Here is an 18,821-nt window from a genome sequence, read left to right on the forward strand (position 1 = left end):
GAATAACTCACTGAAAATAAGTGTCATTTTGTGATGAGTGTCAGATTTGTGCTGGACTGTTGTTGGAAATAAGTTGACAGAAATGTGTAGCATTGAGTTTCCAGCTTCATAAAGCATCCCGTGTGAATACTTTCAACCCTGAAACTAATCATTTCAACAGAGTTCTGACTGAACCTGGACATATTCCAGTCTGTGACATTCTGTCCTTTTCACAACCACAGAAAAGCTGTTCAAATACCTTTTTTCCTGCTAAATGATGTTTGTAATGGAAATCAACAATGTCAAAGCATACAAAGCACAACAGGTTGGAAATATGTGATGCTGTGTTTGTGTTCACCAAAAAAGGTGAAAGAAGACAGTGTGAGCTCATGTTTTAGAAGTCCATCCTGTTCTGGGTCGGTGTCAGATCAGTTTCTCGGGTCTCGTACTCTGAGAGCTGGGATTCTTGCTGCGATGAGCAGGGCGATGCGGCTGTGCTGCAGTCAGGGCGTCACCGTCCTGGAGCTCAGTGGAGCATGGGAGTTTTAATGAAGTGGCGCTCGCTCCGCTGGATTGATGACCGCAGCGCTCTGACGCCGGCTCTCACACACTCCGGTTCTGAACGAGGACGACGGCTCGCTGCGACAGTAAGTACAACCCTGATTCTGTCAGACTGACGCAGGAAGACCGATCTGTATTCTGGTGGCTGGAGGTTGGAGCAGCACCGCCGCCCTCTGGGTCCTGAGGGTGTCGGGGCGGAGCGGGCGAGGGGGGGTCCCGAGGAACCCGGAGAGGCAGGAGCCCGAGCAGCAGCCGTCCATCAGGGCGTCAGCGGCGTTCAGGAATCAAACTACAAACCAACGGCGTATTAAACCACCCACAGCACCGAGAAACCGGGAGCTGAACCTCAGAGACGCCTGATCCTGCAGGGTTCATGTTGAATCTAGAGCAGGGATGGGCAACTGGCGGCCCATGGGCCGCATACGGCCCTCACCCTCACTCTGAACGGCCCTCAAATTAATGTTTGAAAAAAAAAAAAAGTTTTTTGCTGCACAGATTCAGTTGCAATGACATGCTGTGGCCACCAGATGGCACGCCCTCCGTGTTTCCAGCTGGTCCTGCAGTGTGTCGGGGGTCAGGGGGGCTGTGGCAGCAGTAACTGTGTGTGTGTGTGTGTGTGTGTGTGTGTGTGTGTGTGTGTGTGTGTGTGTGTGTGTGTGTGTGGTGGCGTTGCAGTGAGCGAGGGCCTGAACGCCACGGTGCCCGCTGAGCGCGCCTGGACCCGGGTGGAGCGCTGGCTGCTGGTGACGGTGCTGGGCCTGGAGATGCTGCTGGGCATCGCCGGAAACAGCCTGGTTCTGCTGGTCAAGCTCCTGGTGAGACCACTTCCTGTTTCCCAGATCGGGTCAAGAACCACTTCCTGTGTTCTAGATCAGGTCTGGAGACGATGCCGAGACGTCCGGTCTGAGTGAAGGTGGTTCTTGTGTGGTGTTTCAGCGCCGGGGCCAGTTCTGCTGCCGGTACTGGCTTCCCTTCCTCAGCCTCACGCTGTCGGACCTCGGTAAACCGGGCCTCGGGTCACACGACGACCTCTCCGGAGAGACCGAGCCCCTGACCTCTGACCCCTGTGCCGTCCAGGCTGCTCCCTTCTCATCGTCTCGGGCTCCATGCTGGCCGTCGTGACCGGAGGTCAGAGGTCGCCGTGGTGCGAGGCGGTCAGTCTGCTGAAGTTCGCCTTCGTCACCTCGTCCATCGGGAGCGTCGGTACGGCGCAGCAGAACCCGCTCACCACACTGCCGGACCCAACATTCCCATCATGCTTTGGAGCAGAACTGCTTTTCCTTGCAGCCGTCCTCACTGTGCAGCGTCTGATCGGCCCGTCCTCCGCCCGGGGCTTCCTCTTTGTCGCCATGGCGACGGTGTGCCTGGCGTCCTGGGTGACGGGGGTCATCTTTGGGAGCGTTCCTGTCGTCTACACCTGGATCAGGTACACCGACCCGCAGCCTGCAGGGACTGCAGGGACTGCTGGGGCTCCTGGGGCGAGTTCTGAACCGCTATGAGCCGCTCTCAGCCGCTCTCCCGCCTCTTTCAGCCACTCTCCCACCTCTTTCAGCTGCTCTCCCACCTCTTTCAGCCGCTCTCCCGCCTCTTTCAGCCACTCTCCCGCCTCTTTCAGCTGCTCTCCCACCTCTTTCAGCCGCTCTCCCGCCTTTTAGCCGCTCTCCCACCTCTTTCAGTCGCTCTCAGCCGCTCTCCCGCCTCTTTCAGCCGCTCTCCCGCCTCTTTCAGCCGCTCTCCCACCTCTTTCAGCCACTCTCCCGCCTCTTTCAGCCGCTCTCCCACCTCTTTCAGCCGCTCTCAGCCGCTCTCCCGCCTCTTTCAGCTGCTCTCCCACCTCTTTCAGCCGCTCTCCCGCCTCTTTCAGCTGCTCTCCCGCCTCTTTCAGCTGCTCTCCCGCCTCTTTCAGCCGCTCTCCCACCTCTTTCAGCCGCTCTCCCACCTCTTTCAGCCGCTCTCCCACCTCTTTCAGCCGCTCTCAGCCGCTCTCCCGCCTCTTTCAGCTGCTCTCCCGCCTCTTTCAGCTGCTCTCCCGCCTCTTTCAGCCGCTCTCCCACCTCTTTCAGTCGCTCTCAGCCGCTCTCCCGCCTCTTTCAGCCGCTCTCCCACCTCTTTCAGCCACTCTCCCGCCTCTTTCAGCCGCTCTCCCACCTCTTTCAGCCGCTCTCCCGCCTCTTTCAGTCGCTCTCAGCCGCTCTCCCGCCTCTTTCAGCCGCTCTCCCACCTCTTTCAGCCGCTCTCCCGCCTCTTTCAGCTGCTCTCCCACCTCTTTCAGCCGCTCTCCCGCCTCTTTCAGCCGCTCTCCCGCCTCTTTCAGCCGCTCTCCCGCCTCTTTCAGCTGCTCTCCCGCCTCTTTCAGCCGCTCTCCCGCCTCTTTCAGCTGCTCTCCCACCTCTTTCAGCCGCTCTCCCACCTCTTTCAGCTGCTCTCCCGCCTCTTTCAGCCGCTCTCCCGCCTCTTTCAGCTGCTCTCCCGCCTCTTTCAGCCGCTCTCCCACCTCTTTCAGCTGCTCTCCCGCCTCTTTCAGCTGCTCTCCCACCTCTTTCAGTCGCTCTCAGCCGCTCTCCCGCCTCTTTCAGCCGCTCTCCCGCCTCTTTCAGCTGCTCTCCCGCCTCTTTCAGCCGCTCTCCCGCCTCTTTCAGCTACTCTCCCACCTCTTTCAGCCGCTCTCCCACCTCTTTCAGCCGCTCTCAGCCGCTCTCCCACCTCTTTCAGCCGCTCTCCCGCCTCTTTCAGCCACTCTCAGCCGCTCTCCCGCCTCTTTCAGCCGCTCTCCCGCCTCTTTTAGCCACTCTCAGCCGCTCTCCCACCTCTTTCAGCCGCTCTCCCGCCTCTTTCAGCCGCTCTCCCGCCTCTTTCAGCCACTCTCAGCCACTCTCCCACCTCTTTCAGCCGCTCTCCCGCCTCTTTCAGCCGCTCTCCCACCTCTTTCAGCCGCTCTCCCACCTCTTTCAGCCGCTCTCCCACCTCTTTCAGCCGCTCTCCTGCCTCTTTCAGCTGCTCTCCCACCTCTTTCATCTGCTCTCCCACCTCTTTCAGCCGCTCTCCCACCTCTCTCAGCTGCTTTCCCACCTCTTTCAGCCGCTCTCCCGCCTCTTTCAGCTGCTCTCCCGCCTCTTTCAGCCGCTCTCCCGCCTCTTTCAGCCACTCTCCCGCCTCTTTCAGCCGCTCTCCCGCCTCTTTCAGCCGCTCTCCCGCCTCTTTCAGCCGCTCTCAGCCGCTCTCCCGCCTCTTTCAGCTGCTCTCCCACCTCTTTCAGTCGCTCTCAGCCGCTCTCCCGCCTCTTTCAGCCGCCCTCCCACCTCTTTCAGCCGCTCTCCCGCCTCTTTCAGCCGCTCTCCCACCTCTTTCAGCCGCTCTCCCGCCTCTTTCAGCCGCTCTCCCACCTCTTTCAGCCGCTCTCCCGCCTCCTTCAGCCGCTCTCCCGCCTCTTTCAGCCGCTCCCCCGCCTCTTTCAGCCGCTCTCCCGCCTCTTTCAGCCGCTCTCCCGCCTCTTTCAGCTGCTCTCCCGCCTCTTTCAGCCGCTCTCCTGCCTCTTTCAGCTGCTCTCCCGCCTCTTTCAGCTGCTCTCCGCCTCTTTCAGCCGCTCTCAGCCGCTCTCCCACCTCTTTCAGCCGCTCTCCGCCTCTTTCAGCCACTCTCTGCCGCTCTCCCACCTCTTTCAGCCGCTCTCCCGCCTCTTTCAGCCGCTCTCCCACCTCTTTCAGCTGCTCTCCCGCCTCTTTCAGCCGCTCTCCCACCTCTTTCAGCTGCTCTCCTGCCTCTTTCAGCTGCTCTCCCACCTCTTTCAGCCGATCTCCCGCCTGTTTCAGCCGCTCTCCCGCCTCTTTCAGCCGCTCTCCCGCCTCTTTCAGCCACTCTCAGCCGCTCTCCCACCTCTTTCAGCCGCTCTCCCGCCTCTTTCAGCCGCTCTCCCGCCTCTTTCAGCCGCTCTCCCACCTCTTTCAGCTGCTCTCCCGCCTCTTTCAGCCGCTCTCCCGCCTCTTTCAGCCACTCTCCCGCCTCTTTCAGCCGCTCTCCCGCCTCTTTCAGCCGCTCTCCCGCCTCTTTCAGCCGCTCTCAGCCGCTCTCCCGCCTCTTTCAGCTGCTCTCCCACCTCTTTCAGTCGCTCTCAGCCGCTCTCCCGCCTCTTTCAGCCGCCCTCCCACCTCTTTCAGCCGCTCTCCCGCCTCTTTCAGCCGCTCTCCCACCTCTTTCAGCCGCTCTCCCGCCTCTTTCAGCCGCTCTCCCACCTCTTTCAGCCGCTCTCCCGCCTCCTTCAGCCGCTCTCCCGCCTCTTTCAGCCGCTCCCCCGCCTCTTTCAGCCGCTCTCCCGCCTCTTTCAGCCGCTCTCCCGCCTCTTTCAGCCGCTCTCCCGCCTCTTTCAGCTGCTCTCCCGCCTCTTTCAGCCGCTCTCCTGCCTCTTTCAGCTGCTCTCCCGCCTCTTTCAGCCGCTCTCCTGCCTCTTTCAGCTGCTCTCCCGCCTCTTTCAGCTGCTCTCCGCCTCTTTCAGCCGCTCTCAGCCGCTCTCCCACCTCTTTCAGCCGCTCTCCCGCCTCTTTCAGCCACTCTCTGCCGCTCTCCCACCTCTTTCAGCCGCTCTCCCGCCTCTTTCAGCCGCTCTCCCACCTCTTTCAGCTGCTCTCCCGCCTCTTTCAGCCGCTCTCCCACCTCTTTCAGCTGCTCTCCTGCCTCTTTCAGCTGCTCTCCCACCTCTTTCAGCCGATCTCCCGCCTGTTTCAGCCGCTCTCCCGCCTCTTTCAGCCGCTCTCCCGCCTCTTTCAGCCACTCTCAGCCGCTCTCCCACCTCTTTCAGCCGCTCTCCCGCCTCTTTCAGCCGCTCTCCCGCCTCTTTCAGCCGCTCTCCCGCCTCTTTCAGCCGCTCTCCTTCCAGGTACGACCCTGCGGAGATGCTGTGCGCCGTCTTCTGGGAGAGCAGCTACTCAGACATGCTGGTCTACATCCTCTGTGCTTTCGGCGTCTGCATCTTCCTCCCATTCCTCCTCATGCTGGGCTGCTCCCTGCTGTCAGTCACCGGTTGCCACGACGACAGGTAAACCAAACACACCTGAGAAACACACCTGAGAGACACCCAACCGAACGCTGCGGCTTCTGTGAGGAGTTTGAATGTTCTGACTATGCATGAATGATGGATGGATGAATGGATGGATGGATGAGTGATGGATAGATGATGGATGAATGGATGATGGATGGATGGATGTATGAATGAGTGATGGATAGATGATGGATGAATGGATGGGTGATGAATGGATGATGGATGGATGGATGTATGGATGAGTGATGAATAGATGATGGATGAATGGATGGGTGATGAATGGATGATGGATGAATGATGGATGGATGGATGGATGCATCGAGATTAGTGTGCTTTGCTCTTTTCCAACGCTGGTATCTCTCATCAGTAACATTCACCCTGTCATCAGTAACATTCACCCTGTCATCAGTAACATTCACCCTGTCATCAGATCACCTCGTCCAGCGTTCTGGGTATTGCATCCATCGGTCCAGCTGGTCGAGTCCGGCTCAGCCGCTGGACACGTCTTCTTTCCCGTCCTGAGCTGGTTCTGCGTCCTGCCAGCCGGGGACGGTGAGTCCAGCGTGTCTTCGGGGATTCTCATTGGTCCACGTGTGTCCTCTGCTGCGTCCAGGCTGGAAGAGACGGACCTCTCCGAAGTGTCTCCTGTCCTGGCGTCCGTCTACGTAGCGTGCTACACGCCGTTCTTCGTGTCCGAGGTATCCCAGCATCACGACACGAAGACGTCCGTCCACAGAGCTCAGGTCGTGTGTTTGTCCACCAGCTGATCCTGCTGGGCCGGCCGGACCTGTCCCCAGCGCCGGACTGGCTGAGGACGCTGTCGTCCGTCATGTCCTACCTGGACTGCGGTCTGAACCCTCTGATCTACTGCTGCCACCAGGACTTCCGGCAGGCGGGACTGGCCTTGCTGTGGACCAGGAGAGCGGTTCTGTCAGAACCGGTTCTCACTGCGGCCTGTAAAGTGGAACCATAAGAGTTCCAGTTTAGAGGAAGGTGAGGCGGGTCGACACTCCGAGCCCGTCTTTGTTTTGCTGTGTTGCAGGACGCATGATGCCATTAAAGACGCCGCCGCCTTCAGGACAAAGCGTCTCCATGTTTCTGTGGTTGAGTATCGATCATTCTGCTGGAACGGCCCGACGGGCCTCGGTTCTGCAGCAGAACGTTGCTCCTGCTGTCTCCTCCAGAGGGCGCTGCACTCGCCTTCTCTGTTTCCAGCAGTGGCAGCTGGGGGGGGGGGGGGGGGGGGGGATAACTCCAAAATAGGCATGTGCCAAAAACAGGGTTTCTGTCGATTTTAATGAATTTAAGAGTTTTTAAAACATTTTGAATGAAATTTAGGATAGATGCAAAGTCAGAAGGAAAACTGTAGTCACAGAATTTCTTTCAAACAAACTAGTGCTGTCAGTTTTAATCGCGATTAATCCATTGAGGTCTGCCAATTGGGTCAAAGAAAAGAACTAGAGGATAATAGTGTTTTTTCCTGACATTGGGACTGATTTATGAGGATTAGATTCTTCATTGCAATTAATCTCAACTTTAAAAAAGTTAATTGTTGACAGTTCTCCATGAATTAATCATGATTAATTGCGATCAATGCGATTAAATTGCGATCAATGCGATTAAAACTGACAGCACTAAAACAAACCTAATTTATGGCCACAAAACAACCCTAAACAACCAAGATAAAAAGCAAGCAAACATGCACTAAAGAATTAAACCATTGTATTTACATACATTACAAGTGCAAAAAGCAACAATACTTTTGTTTTACTACTTTTTGTACATAAATTTTGCCTTTCTGTCCTTGAAAGAAGCAAATTTCTCAATGATGATAAACTATTTTATGATTTAAATGTGTTAATTTTATGTCAACAATGCAAATGAACATGGAACCTCTATAAAAGCAGACTATTCCTTTCTGGAGAGCCTGTATTAAGATGTGTGTCTCTCGATATAGCAGTATTAAAAACACTGGCCCTCATTTATCAATCCGTCTTTCAAACGGGTGTATATCTGGGCGGTGAGCTCATCGTACGACGGGGTTCACGCGGCATTACAGAAACTTCCGTACCTCGCCGATCTCAGCGTTTGAGTGATCGGGTGTTGATAAATGCGGCGGCTGAATTTGATCGTCATTAACAATGTTACGCCCTGAAATATTCATAGTTCCGAAGCCACGCCCACTGAGGTCAAACACGGAAAAGGAGGATTTTGGCGAAAAAAGAAACTTTTGGGAGCTGGAAATGGATCCTCTCAGGTCTGAGATGAAGGTAAATCAGGAAGAGCTCTTTGGAAGAATAAAAACTGAAAATTAAAGGGAAAAACGCTGTCTGGAGGAAGCTCGCAGCAATCAGCGTCACCTGGACGATCGGACACCGGCTGAGGTCTGAACAGATTATAGGTCCGTTAATTTAACCCTGATATTACAAATAACGAGGCTGATTCATGTTGTACAGCTCAGAGTTTTTTTGTTTTGTTTAATTATGTCTCAAAGTCAGCAGCGGCAGCGCGGCCCGGTCTCCTCCCCACAGCGGGGACGGTCCCACCGAGACAGAGACACACACACCTGGCACTGGAACCGGTGCCGAGAATTACCTTAGACCGAACAGAACCCGGGACCGAACAGGACCCGGGACTCAGTCCACCAAGGGTCCCGCGTAACACCCGCTGCTGGTGCTGCTTAAATGAAAGAAAATATATAGAAATCTCAATAAAATGTTTGACTAAACGTCCTCTATCTGTATTTAATCTCCCTTTAGTTCATACGTTATTTTCTAGGTTACTGGCATCACATCACTGATTAAATAAATCATTTGCTAAACTTTAGAGTTTATTTACATTTCAGTAGCGGTTCTTCAGGTCCTGTCTCCTCCGTCCAGACCCATGGAGGCTCTGCTGGTTCCCGCATCCTCTTGTGGCGCAAGCACATCAAAAGTAACTCTATCGGCCAGTGCAATATTGTGTAAAACCGCCTGAATAAAGTCCCACACATTTTCGGGAATGAACAGGAACAGCAGCGTTTCCCCCGCTGGATCTGAGCGTCTGAAGCTGCTCCGCAGCGGCAGCTGTGCGTCTTTGCGCACTGTTAAACTGTGCTCCTCTCCATGGCAGGATGGACCAGGGGACTTGTTGAACGTTAAAAATCCTTTATTAATCCCACAAGGAAGAATTTTATTAGATATTCCGTAAGGGCATCATTTTATTTTTTTATTTATTTTTTAATCTGTACTGAATATGTGCTGCTTGTGCTTTATGTGTTTGAGATGCGCTTTATATTCACGCTCCGCCAGGTTTTCCTGCACTGCACCGCAAGTCTGCACTGACTGAAACTTGCGTACACGATGTCAGAGCTGTCGTGAGATTTCATCTTTCCGAACGATCACGATCAAATTGATAAATAACTAACCCGTCTTTCATATGGACGTACGACGGGTGTACGCCCATATACCGCCGTACGACCGTTTGATAAATGAGGGCCATTGTTTGTAATTTACACTACTTATCTCAGCTCTGGCGCTCCTCTGAGGATCGCCTGGACCCAGTGAGCGGCGTTTCTCTGCCAGCTGAGACACCTGCCTCTGAGGTCTCCACAGAGAGTAATCAGGGAATCTGCGTCTCCAGTTTATCGTCTCCAACTTCCTGCCTTGATCAGTCTGTGGGCGACATGTCAGCGCCTCCCATGGCGGGAGGGTGGAGCCACGAAAATAATCCCTTTGTGTTCAGCTGTGAGCCGTGAAATGTGGCCCCAAACCGCCCGGAGGAGCGACTGCGCATGTCCAGCTTTCAACCAGAGTCCACGGCTGTGTTCGAAACCGCATACTGTCTACTACATCCTTACATACTCATACTATCCATCCTGCATCCTGCTTACTCAGTCCATCAGACAGTATGCAAAGCGTTTACACTACATAATAACCCACAATGCATTGCACTCCTCCCTGAGCAGAAATCGACCTGCTAAAGCTGATTTCACTTTAGCTCTAAACTCTTCAAATGTAGAACTTCATAGAGATTATTTTTTCAAAATTAGGCGACAGAGTGGTGGTTTAGAGCCGAGTGTGTCGTTTATTTGTCAGAATACCAACTGTTTAGGATTTTGTTCAGATGAATTTGGCGAAATTCAAACCAGCTGCAGTGAGCAACACACTTCCGGTTATTTTCACCAAAATAAAGCACCCCTTTCCCTTTCTCATGCAAAAAAACCTCAGTGATAAATCTGTGCTTTTACTTTGAAAACAAGAAGGCAACCTTCCAGCAATATATCTGGCTTAACGTCGCCGTTTGGACCGGTGTCCCGTTAACGGACCACTTATTATGCCAATTATGATGCTTTACCGACGGAGAGTGTTTTCGGCTCTTCAACAAAGATCGGCTCGCCGTCTTCGGTACATCATGGTCGCTTTCAACATGGACTTGTTCTCAGATGTAAGGTTTTTTTTTTTTTTTTTTACTATTTTTAATCATTGTCAATCCAATCAGAAATCTCGTAACATAACATACCGACTGGCACAAACAATGGAGGGAAGATTATATCTAGAACCATACTCAGCTTGCTAAATGTACATCATTAAGAAACAATCATTGTGAGCTGAATAAAGTTTATTCAAATGTCCGTCGCGTTGCATCTTGGGTAATTTCAGTATGAGTAGTGAACTCACGATGTCTGCTCAACATTTCTGGCGAATGCAGTATGCATCCAGGAACTTCTCGCCTACTCAAACTCGCATACTGCCAGTGTAAACGCACTGCATACTCTAAGTTAGTATGAGTAGTAGGTAAGTATGCGGTTTCGAACACAGCCCATGGCCAAAGATTTCTGCGCCCCAGAGCGGAAACCGGATATCTGTCACTAATCAGACAACACGGATGAATGAAACAACTTAATTCATCATCATTCCCTATACAGTTTTTATTATGCTCATAGAAAAATAGATAAACATTCAATCCATAATATTTGAAATTTATTATTTAATTTTTTTATATATTTTTTGAGTATGAGTGATAATGAGGTGAGTGGTGGGGCGGCGCCCTCTAGTGGCGAGCCGCCACTGGTTTCCAGAGAAAACAAACTTTAAAATAAGCAGTGAAGAAGGAACTTAAAGCAGAACTATGCAACTTTCTTACCTCAGTAAATGTTTGTCAGAATCCCTGTGGGGGGAAACAGAGACTTGGCGGTGATTGGCCGGTCCCCGGCCCCCTGGGGTTTACGACAGTGAGCTTTCACAGGAGACCAGTAGGGGGCGCGCCAGAGCAAGTTGCATAGTTCAGCTTTAACCTGTGAGATTCAAACACAAACGGCCTGGGATGGACGGCCTCAGACGTTCCTTCATCGCTCCGCCAGCAGCAGAGGTTCGGTTCTGTCTGACTGAAGCACAGAGAACACCTGATCATCACAATAATATCTGTAATCAACTTCACTGTTCAACAACGCAACAGTGCAGCACAGCAGGAAAACGGTGATCAGGGTCATCAATGACTGAAGGAAAACTGCTGTTTGGGACTGTGCTGTGTTTCACATGAGGGAACACAACAAGCACAACAACAACAACAACAACAACAACAACAAACACAACAACAACACCTGTCAGTCGGACTGAAAGAACACTGGTTTATTCATGACTCGGTTAAAGTTCTGCAGCGTATAAAAGGCAACAGGCGGAAACCGTCCTGGGCTTCAGAGTCTGAATCCTGACCGCTGCGTTCCGGGAATCTGGAGCTGTAGTGAAGCTGTAGTGAAGCTAAAGCTGTAGCTGTAGTGAAGCTGTAGCTGTAGTGAAGCTGAAGCTGTCGTGAAGCTGTAATGAAGCTGTAGTGAAGCTGAAGCTGTAGTGAAGCTGTAGCTGAAGCTGTAGTGAAGCTGTAGCTGAAGCTGTAGTGAAGCTGAAGCTGTAGCTGTAGTGAAGCTGAAGCTGTCGTGAAGCTGTAATGAAGCTGTAGTGAAGCTGAAGCTGTAGTGAAGCTGAAGCTGTCGTGAAGCTGAAGCTGTAGCTGTAGTGAAGCTGTAATGAAGCTGTAGTGAAGCTGTAGTGAAGCTGAAGCTGTAGTGAAGCTGAAGCTGTAGTGAAGCTGAAGCTGTCGTGAAGCTGAAGCTGTCGTGAAGCTGAAGCTGTAGCTGTAGTGAAGCTGAAGCTGTCGTGAAGCTGTAATGAAGCTGAAGCTGAAGCTGTAGTGAAGCTGTAATGAAGCTGTAGTGAAGCTGTAGTGAAGCTGAAGCTGAAGCCGTAGTGAAGCTGAAGCTGTCATGAAGCTGTGATGAAGCTGTAGCGAAGCTGAAGCTGTCGTGAAGCTGAAGCTGTAGCTGTAGTGAAGCTGTAATGAAGCTGTAGTGAAGCTGTAGTGAAGCTGAAGCTGTAGTGAAGCTGAAGCTGTCGTGAAGCTGAAGCTGTAGCTGTAGTGAAGCTGAAGCTGTCGTGAAGCTGTAATGAAGCTGAAGCTGAAGCCGTAGTGAAGCTGAAGCTGTCATGAAGCTGTGATGAAGCTGTAGTGAAGCTGTAGTGAAGCTGCAGTGAAGCTGCAGTGAAGCTGAAGCTGTAGTGAAGCTGTAGTGAAGCTGAGGTGAAGCTGTAGTGAAGCTGTAGTGAAGCTGAAGCTGTAGTGAAGCTGAGGTGAAGCTGTAGTAAAGCTGTAGTGAAGCTGAAGCTGTAGTGAAGCTGAAGCTGGACTTCCCCCTCACCGCGGTTTCCCCGCCGCTCTCTCGGGCAGCGCCGTCAGGAAGCAGAAGCTGAAGTGAAACTGAAGCACGTCGCAGACTTTGGACCAGAAGTGTCCGGTGAGGCGCCGGAACAGCCGGTACCGGGCCAGCCGGTGATCCAGCAGCTTCAGCACCACGAAGCCGCAGCAGGACGCCAGCGCCAGCAGCAGGTACCGCCGCGAGCGCCGGCCGCCGCGCGCCGCCTGCACGCGCACCGCTCTGTACACCGCCAGGGCCACGTGCACGCCCAGCGCCGCCTCGAAGCCCCGCGCGTGCACGAGCGCCAGGCCGTAGCTGAGCACGGACGCCGCCTCCAGCGCGACCACGTGACGCCACTCGCCCGGCGCGCGCTCGATGACGTGGATCCACGCCGGGACCCAGGCGAAGATGGGCAGGGTGAGCCACTGGTCCAGCACGGCGGCGGCGCGCCGCAGGGTCGCCAGGCGCGTCCACTGCACCGGGGCGTACAGCAGCGCCATGAGGGAGAAGACCTCGCGCATGTAGCGGCTCCGCGGCGCCTCGCCGCCGCCGCCGGGCGGCCGCAGCCAGTACAGCCCCAGGACGACGTAGGCCAGGTTGACCAGACAGTTGCAGGGCAGCGCCAGGAAGGCAGGCAGGGACTCGACCCGGGGCTCCGCGTAGTGCGAGTAGGTCAGGTCCACTGACACGTCCTGGAACAGGCTGGTGTTCGCCAGCGCGACGCAGAGCGCCAGAGGCAGAGACACGTGGAGCAGGGCCGTCCTCATGGCGGCGGGGGGCAGGGACCGTCTGGGACCGTCTGGGACCGTCTGGAACAGGTCTGGAACAGGTCTGGAACAGTCTGGAACAGTCTGGAATGGGTCTGGGATTGGGCTGGGACAGTCTGAAATGGAGCAGGGACGGGTCTGTGTTTCGGGTTTTGGGAGGGGACGGGGTCGGCTCTGGTCTGTGTTTCGGGTCTCGGGAGGGGACGGGGTCGGGTCTGGTCTGTGTTTCGGGTCTCGGGAGGGCACGGGGTCGGGTCTGGGACGGGTCTGTGTTCCGGGTCTCGGGAGGGGACGGGGTCGGGTCTGGGACGGGTCTGTGTTCCGGGTCTCGGGCTGATGTCCCTGTTTGAAGGGAGAGGACAGAAGACAAGAAGCAGGGTGTTTCACTCTGAATAACGGCTGACTGGATGAAACATTCCTCAGTCCAGCTCGGCAGCATCCTTCACTCCGTCCCGACGAGTCTTCTGATCGTATTCACTGTGCACCGGGACAGGTCCACCTGCAGAACGAGGAACACTGACCACTACACCTCTTTCGAGTCCCAAATGATCAAAGTTGGCTCCTCTAACACATTCCACTGTTTCCTGGTCTACCGCCCCCCTGGCCCTGCTGCTGTCTTCTGAAACGACTTCAATGACTTCCAATCATCCATCTTAAAACTGGATAAAGTTTTGGTCCTTGGAGATTTGACGATGGTTCATGTAACCCAGCAGCTGAGCTCCCATCTCTGACTGAATCTTTCAATTTCCAGCAGCAGGGGTCAGGCCCCGCCCACAGCAAACGTCACACTCTAGACCTGGTCTTCTCTCTAGGCCTCCATATTGGAAGTGTGTGTGTTGAAGATGTCCATCTGAGTGACCACAGTTGTGTATTTTGAACGGATTATTCCACCTGAACCTCAGCCTGCCTCTGCAGAGGGAGTCAGGAGGATCCTCACTGAACCACAGCTGAGAGATTCTGGGCCTTGTTTGACTCTCGGGACCTGACCCACTGCTCTGATGCTGATGCTTTATAGACCGAGTGGCTCCACTAAAATCTAGCAATGTCTCCAGAAAGCAGTCGTCTCCCTGGTTAAAGGACAACATCCTGAGCCTGAAGAGACTGTGTCGGAAAACTGAGCGCCTCTGGAAATCCACGAAGCTTGAGGTTCACAGACTGCACCTCAGGACTTAATGTCCTCCTTAAATGAAACCATTAAGGAGGCAAGATCCACATACTTCGCTGCCTTGATAACATCAAATAAGAAAAATCCCAAAAGTGTTACTTGATACCATAAGCTCCATGGTGTCCCCTGCTTCGCTGGCTGCTCCTGGTCCTGTAGGGCTGACAGAAATGACTTTTCAGCCTTCTTTGTCGATAAAATCAGAGCCATAAAAGACAAGATTCCAGCACCTTCCCTGTGCAGTCCAGGCCATGCCGAACCGCCCCTACATGTCTGGTCCTCTTTTACTCCCGTATGCCCTGAAGACGTGTCGCCACTGATGGGGAAAACAAAACCGTCCTCCAGTCCTGTAGACGTGTTTCAATCTAAGCTCACTGTGAGTGTTTTTGACACAGTCGGACCATGAGGAACCAAAAGGTTCAACCTGTCGCTCTCTTCTGGTGTCTTTCCTTCCATCTTCAAGCATGCGGTCGTAGACCCAAAACTTAAGAAACCAAACTTGGACCAACATGAACTTAAAAACTACAGGCCGATATCTAAACTCCCCTATTTGTCCAAATCGTTAGAAAAGGTGGAGGCGAAACAGCTCACAGCTTTTCTACAAGAGCATGACATCTATGACATTTTTCAGTCAGGCTTTCGCAAACACCGCTCTACAGAGACCGCCCTGCTGAAAGTGTCCAGTGACATCCTGATGTCTGCCGACTCGGGGAGGTGCACAGTGCTGGTCCTGGTGGACCTGTCCTCAGCCTTTGACACGGTTGACCATCAGACCCTGATCAACAGGCTGCAGGACCTGATGGTCTGTCAGGTCCAGTACTCAAATGATTCTCCTCATATCTGACAGGTAGGAGCTTCAGTGTGTCAGCCAACAACATCATGTCTGAGCCAGCCAGCCTGCAGTATGGCGTGCCTCAGGGCTCTGTTCTGGGACCCCTCCTGTTCCTCCTGTATTTGCTTCCCCTGGGTCAGATAATCCAGCAGTTCAGCGATGTCTCCCACCACCTATTTGCAGACGACCTGCAGCTGTACTGCTCCTTCAGGCCCTCTGAAGCCCACAGACTGAGCTCCCTGATGAACTGCTTATCACTGATCAAGCAGCGGCTCAGAGACAACAGCCTCCAACTAAACTAAGAAAAAACCAAGACTCTCATCATCGCCCCGGACAGAGCCATCCCCACTATTAAGCAGCACCTTGGTGATCTGAGCCCCTCAACCAAGACCGAATTGTGGAACCTTGGGGTGATCTTTGACAGCGCCATGTCTCTAGACCACCACTCAAGGCAGCTGGTAAGAACCTGTTTCTTCCAGCTGGGCAACATCGCTCAGCTCAGACCCATGGTGTCTAAGAATGAGCTTGAAATGATCATTCATGCCTTTATATCCTCGCGGCTCAACTATTGTAACAGCCTGTTCACCTGTCTTAACAAGAAGGAGCTGGCCCGCCTCCAGTATGTTCAAAACTCAGCTGCGAGGCTGCTGACCAGCACCTGCAGGAGGTCCCACATCACACCCGTGTTAAAATCCCTCCACTGGCTCCCTGTTACATTCCGCATCCAGTTTAAAATCTTGGTGCTGACCTTCCAAGCTCTACATGGCCAGGCTCCCATCTATATCAGAAACCTCATCACACCCTGCAGCTCAGCCCGGAGCCTGAGGTCCTCTGAGCAGAACCTTCTGAGAGTCCCCCGGACTCGTTTCAAAACCAGGGGTGAGCGCTCCTTTGCATCCACTGCCCCGCGCCTCTGGAATGAGCTGCGCCCGGACCTGCGCTCCCTGGACTCGGTGGAGGCTTTCAAGAAACTCTTGAAGACATATTTGTTCCAGAAGGCGTTCTGGACCGCCAGTCAGTGTTGTCTTGGCAGGAACATGTACTGTTTATATGTTATGCTCTTATGTACTGTGAATGTTTTTTTTTTTTTTTTTTGTGATTTTTACTCTGTGAAGCACTGTGACCAACGTCTCTGAAAAGCGTTATATAAATAAATTTTACTTACTTTTACTTACTTAATCACATTACTGTCCCGGGCATAAAGTCACCGTTTCCATTCACAGTTCACTCCTGGTCCTAAAACACGAAATAAAACGTGTAATCCACAAGAAATCTATTATTAACTCAGAATAATAGAAGACAGACCTCGGTAAACTGTACAGGTCGGTGACAGAAGCCGTTCGGAAGGTGTTTGTGGGAAGTGGGAACTATTAAACATTTTTCTGCAAAGTAACAGATTCAAAATTAAACAAAAGTCACTTCAGTGTAGAATACAAATAAGGTGCTTATTCCCCATTAAATCATGAATATTCTGAACACTGCAAGCACACAAAAGCGTTCATTAAAAAAACCCAGCAACTGTCTCTCGTTTGACCCAAAATGGCGGCCGCTCGGGGGAAACTTACTCCTGAAAGCTGCTTCTCGCGGAATAAAACCGACAGAAATTACATCAGATATACAAAAGACTGTCGGAGACCGCGCCGGACTCCATGTGACAGACGGTCTGTGGTTCATCAGCGGGTTACCGACCTGACAGAGGACCGGAAGTAGCTTCTGTTACCATCTGAAGGAGCGGCGGAAGCGTCCGTCCGTTTACCGCTCCCAGCGCAACGAGAGGGAACAAAAGTTCCGCCCCTCAATTTCCCAAATGTTTCGAACTGAAATCATAACCGAATAATTTCATGAACAAATAAACAAATAAATGTGGTTTCGCTATTTTAGGGGCGTCACATTTTTATTTATTGAAAGGTACAGAATAACATTACTGCATATACAAACCATAACAAGCTATTTTCAACAATCACAGTAAAAGTTGAAGAAAATAAAGAAGGATAAGAAAGAAGAAAACATAAATACATCAAACAGCTGAAAATCAAAACAAAATAAATTAAAATTAGGGCTTTTTTGTAATTCGTAAGTTTCGATTAAGTTAAATAATTTGCATGCGTAATTATTTCTCACTAATTTAAGGGCATTAGTAAATTACATAAACTCTGAATGAAAAATAAAAAAATCTGGGCTGTATTCTTGTAAATTTACATTTGTGAATAAAGAATTTCCCCAGGATGAGAATGCAGTTCACCAGAAAGTCCAACTCTTTTTTCTCACCAACAAAACCATAAATAATATCTTTTAAAAGAAAAGGTTCAACGCCAATGGTTGATTGAATCCAGTCATGGATATCAGTCCATAGTGCATCAGTAAGACGGCACTGAAAAAAATAAATGAGTGGTTTCCACTCCCCCGCAAAATACACACTCAGATGCATCAAAACCAAATTGCTGCTGCAGAAACACACCAGAAGGATACACATCATTTGAAATTCTAAAATGTAATTCTTTTGCCTTTGGAGTAATTGGATATTTTAGATATTTTACAAGCAAAGAATGTATAATGTCCCTAGAAAAAAAAATGATCAAGAGAATTCTGAAATGATAACATAGGATGAAAAATGTGCTCAAATATTATTCTAATTTTTTTTGTTGTTAAGAGACATGAAATCACAGCCTTCCACAAAAAGATGTGGAAAATTTGTGATGACATCTGCAGAATTTGAAGGACCACCTCTGATTAAACCTGAAACAGCCTCAGAAATCGCTTTTCTTGTAGAAGTGAAAGTTTTCTGGCTGATCTTTACATTATATCTTAAACAGAAATTCTCATATGACATTATACCTCCTTCTTGATCAACAAACTGAACAACTGACCAGACATTTTTATCCATTAATTCCTGATTGTACAGTGATTTTCCTTTTGTTACTATATATCTGTATTCCAGATCGGGGGATTGTGTGGAGTGAAATTGTGATTGTACAGTAATTTCCAGTATAAAAGAACTTGTTGGTGAAAAAGGGACAGTTTGATCGGTAATCTCTGAATGGCAAAGTCGCATCTTCAAGGGCAACTCCAGTTTTTTGACACCTGGACCTTATTTCTAGGTGTGTCATGCTCATACAGTCACTCAGACAGACCTGGTGCAGCTCAGAGTCCAGAAGTTATTTAGATCCAACCGATTTAGTCGCACTTAGCGGGGGCCACAGCAGGGGAGCTTCAGCGCGGGACATCATCTCTGCAAAATCGCTCATTTCGGCTGTATTTCTTCATCCATCACCAGTCTTATCATAAAGTCAGCTCGTCTACCGTCTTCAGGTGGGTCATCTGACAGTTTTCATTAACTTATTCACTAACTACACAATTATCTCGGATGGGAACGTTGCAGCTCCTCTCCCCAGCAGAGAGGCCCTTTGAGTCGGCCTGGCTGTGACGGCGCCCGGGCGTCTGACTTCCAGGGGCCCAGTTGGGGCCGATTGGGTAAACGGCCCGGAGCTGCTCCACGGAGGCGACGGGAGAGCTCCGGATCTCCGCTCCCGGGTGGAGACGCGCTCCGTGCCGGCCGCGGAGCACACGGGGACCGCCGCATAACCACGGAGGCGGAGAGGAGCTCCGCGACGTTCCCATCCGAGATAATTGTGGCTAAGCTAGCACGGCGTCAGAGAAGAGCGAAGCGCAGCAGATCCCATCAGATCCCAGCAGAGCAGAGGTTTGAGCATCCAACCCCGGGGCGCTCCTGGAAGTCTCTCCTCACCGAGAGTCTGTGGAGGTCTCCAAGCCGGGCGAGGAGCGCTGTGCGTGGGCCGCGGGGCGGCTGACGGGAGAGG

At 52.0% G+C, this 18,821-nt stretch overlaps 2 protein-coding genes across 6 annotated transcripts; one reads left to right on the forward strand and one right to left on the reverse strand.

Moving 5' to 3' along the window:
- The first annotated feature begins 453 nt into the window (after positions 1-453).
- On the forward strand, positions 454-6,545 carry LOC115391125 (beta-1 adrenergic receptor-like). The gene is made up of 8 exons (XM_030095235.1): positions 454-508; positions 1,216-1,355; positions 1,477-1,540; positions 1,618-1,743; positions 1,828-1,966; positions 5,411-5,569; positions 6,186-6,270; positions 6,336-6,545. The coding sequence occupies exons 1-8, from the start codon at positions 454-456 to the stop codon at positions 6,543-6,545; spliced, it is 978 nt and encodes a 325-aa protein (XP_029951095.1).
- A 5,563-nt stretch (positions 6,546-12,108) lies between these two features.
- Positions 12,109-16,738, reverse strand: LOC115390448 (transmembrane protein 187-like). Of its 5 annotated transcripts, none has more exons than XM_030094328.1 (4): positions 16,693-16,736; positions 16,309-16,385; positions 16,169-16,239; positions 12,109-13,351 (listed from the first exon to the last, which is right to left on the reverse strand). In XM_030094328.1, exon 4 carries the CDS (start codon positions 13,007-13,009, stop codon positions 12,242-12,244), a length of 768 nt encoding a protein of 255 aa, XP_029950188.1. In that variant the 5' UTR covers positions 13,010-13,351; positions 16,169-16,239; positions 16,309-16,385; positions 16,693-16,736; the 3' UTR covers positions 12,109-12,241. The 5 variants fall into 5 exon arrangements, with proteins under 5 accessions (XP_029950188.1, XP_029950189.1, XP_029950187.1 ...); XM_030094329.1 differs by having other exon boundaries at positions 16,179-16,239; positions 16,569-16,698; XM_030094327.1 differs by having other exon boundaries at positions 16,569-16,698.
- Positions 16,739-18,821: the final 2,083 nt, after the last annotated feature.

The sequence above is a fragment of the Salarias fasciatus genome, chromosome 6 (genome assembly GCF_902148845.1).
Source record: "Salarias fasciatus chromosome 6, fSalaFa1.1, whole genome shotgun sequence".
Lineage (NCBI taxonomy): Eukaryota > Metazoa > Chordata > Actinopteri > Blenniiformes > Blenniidae > Salarias > Salarias fasciatus.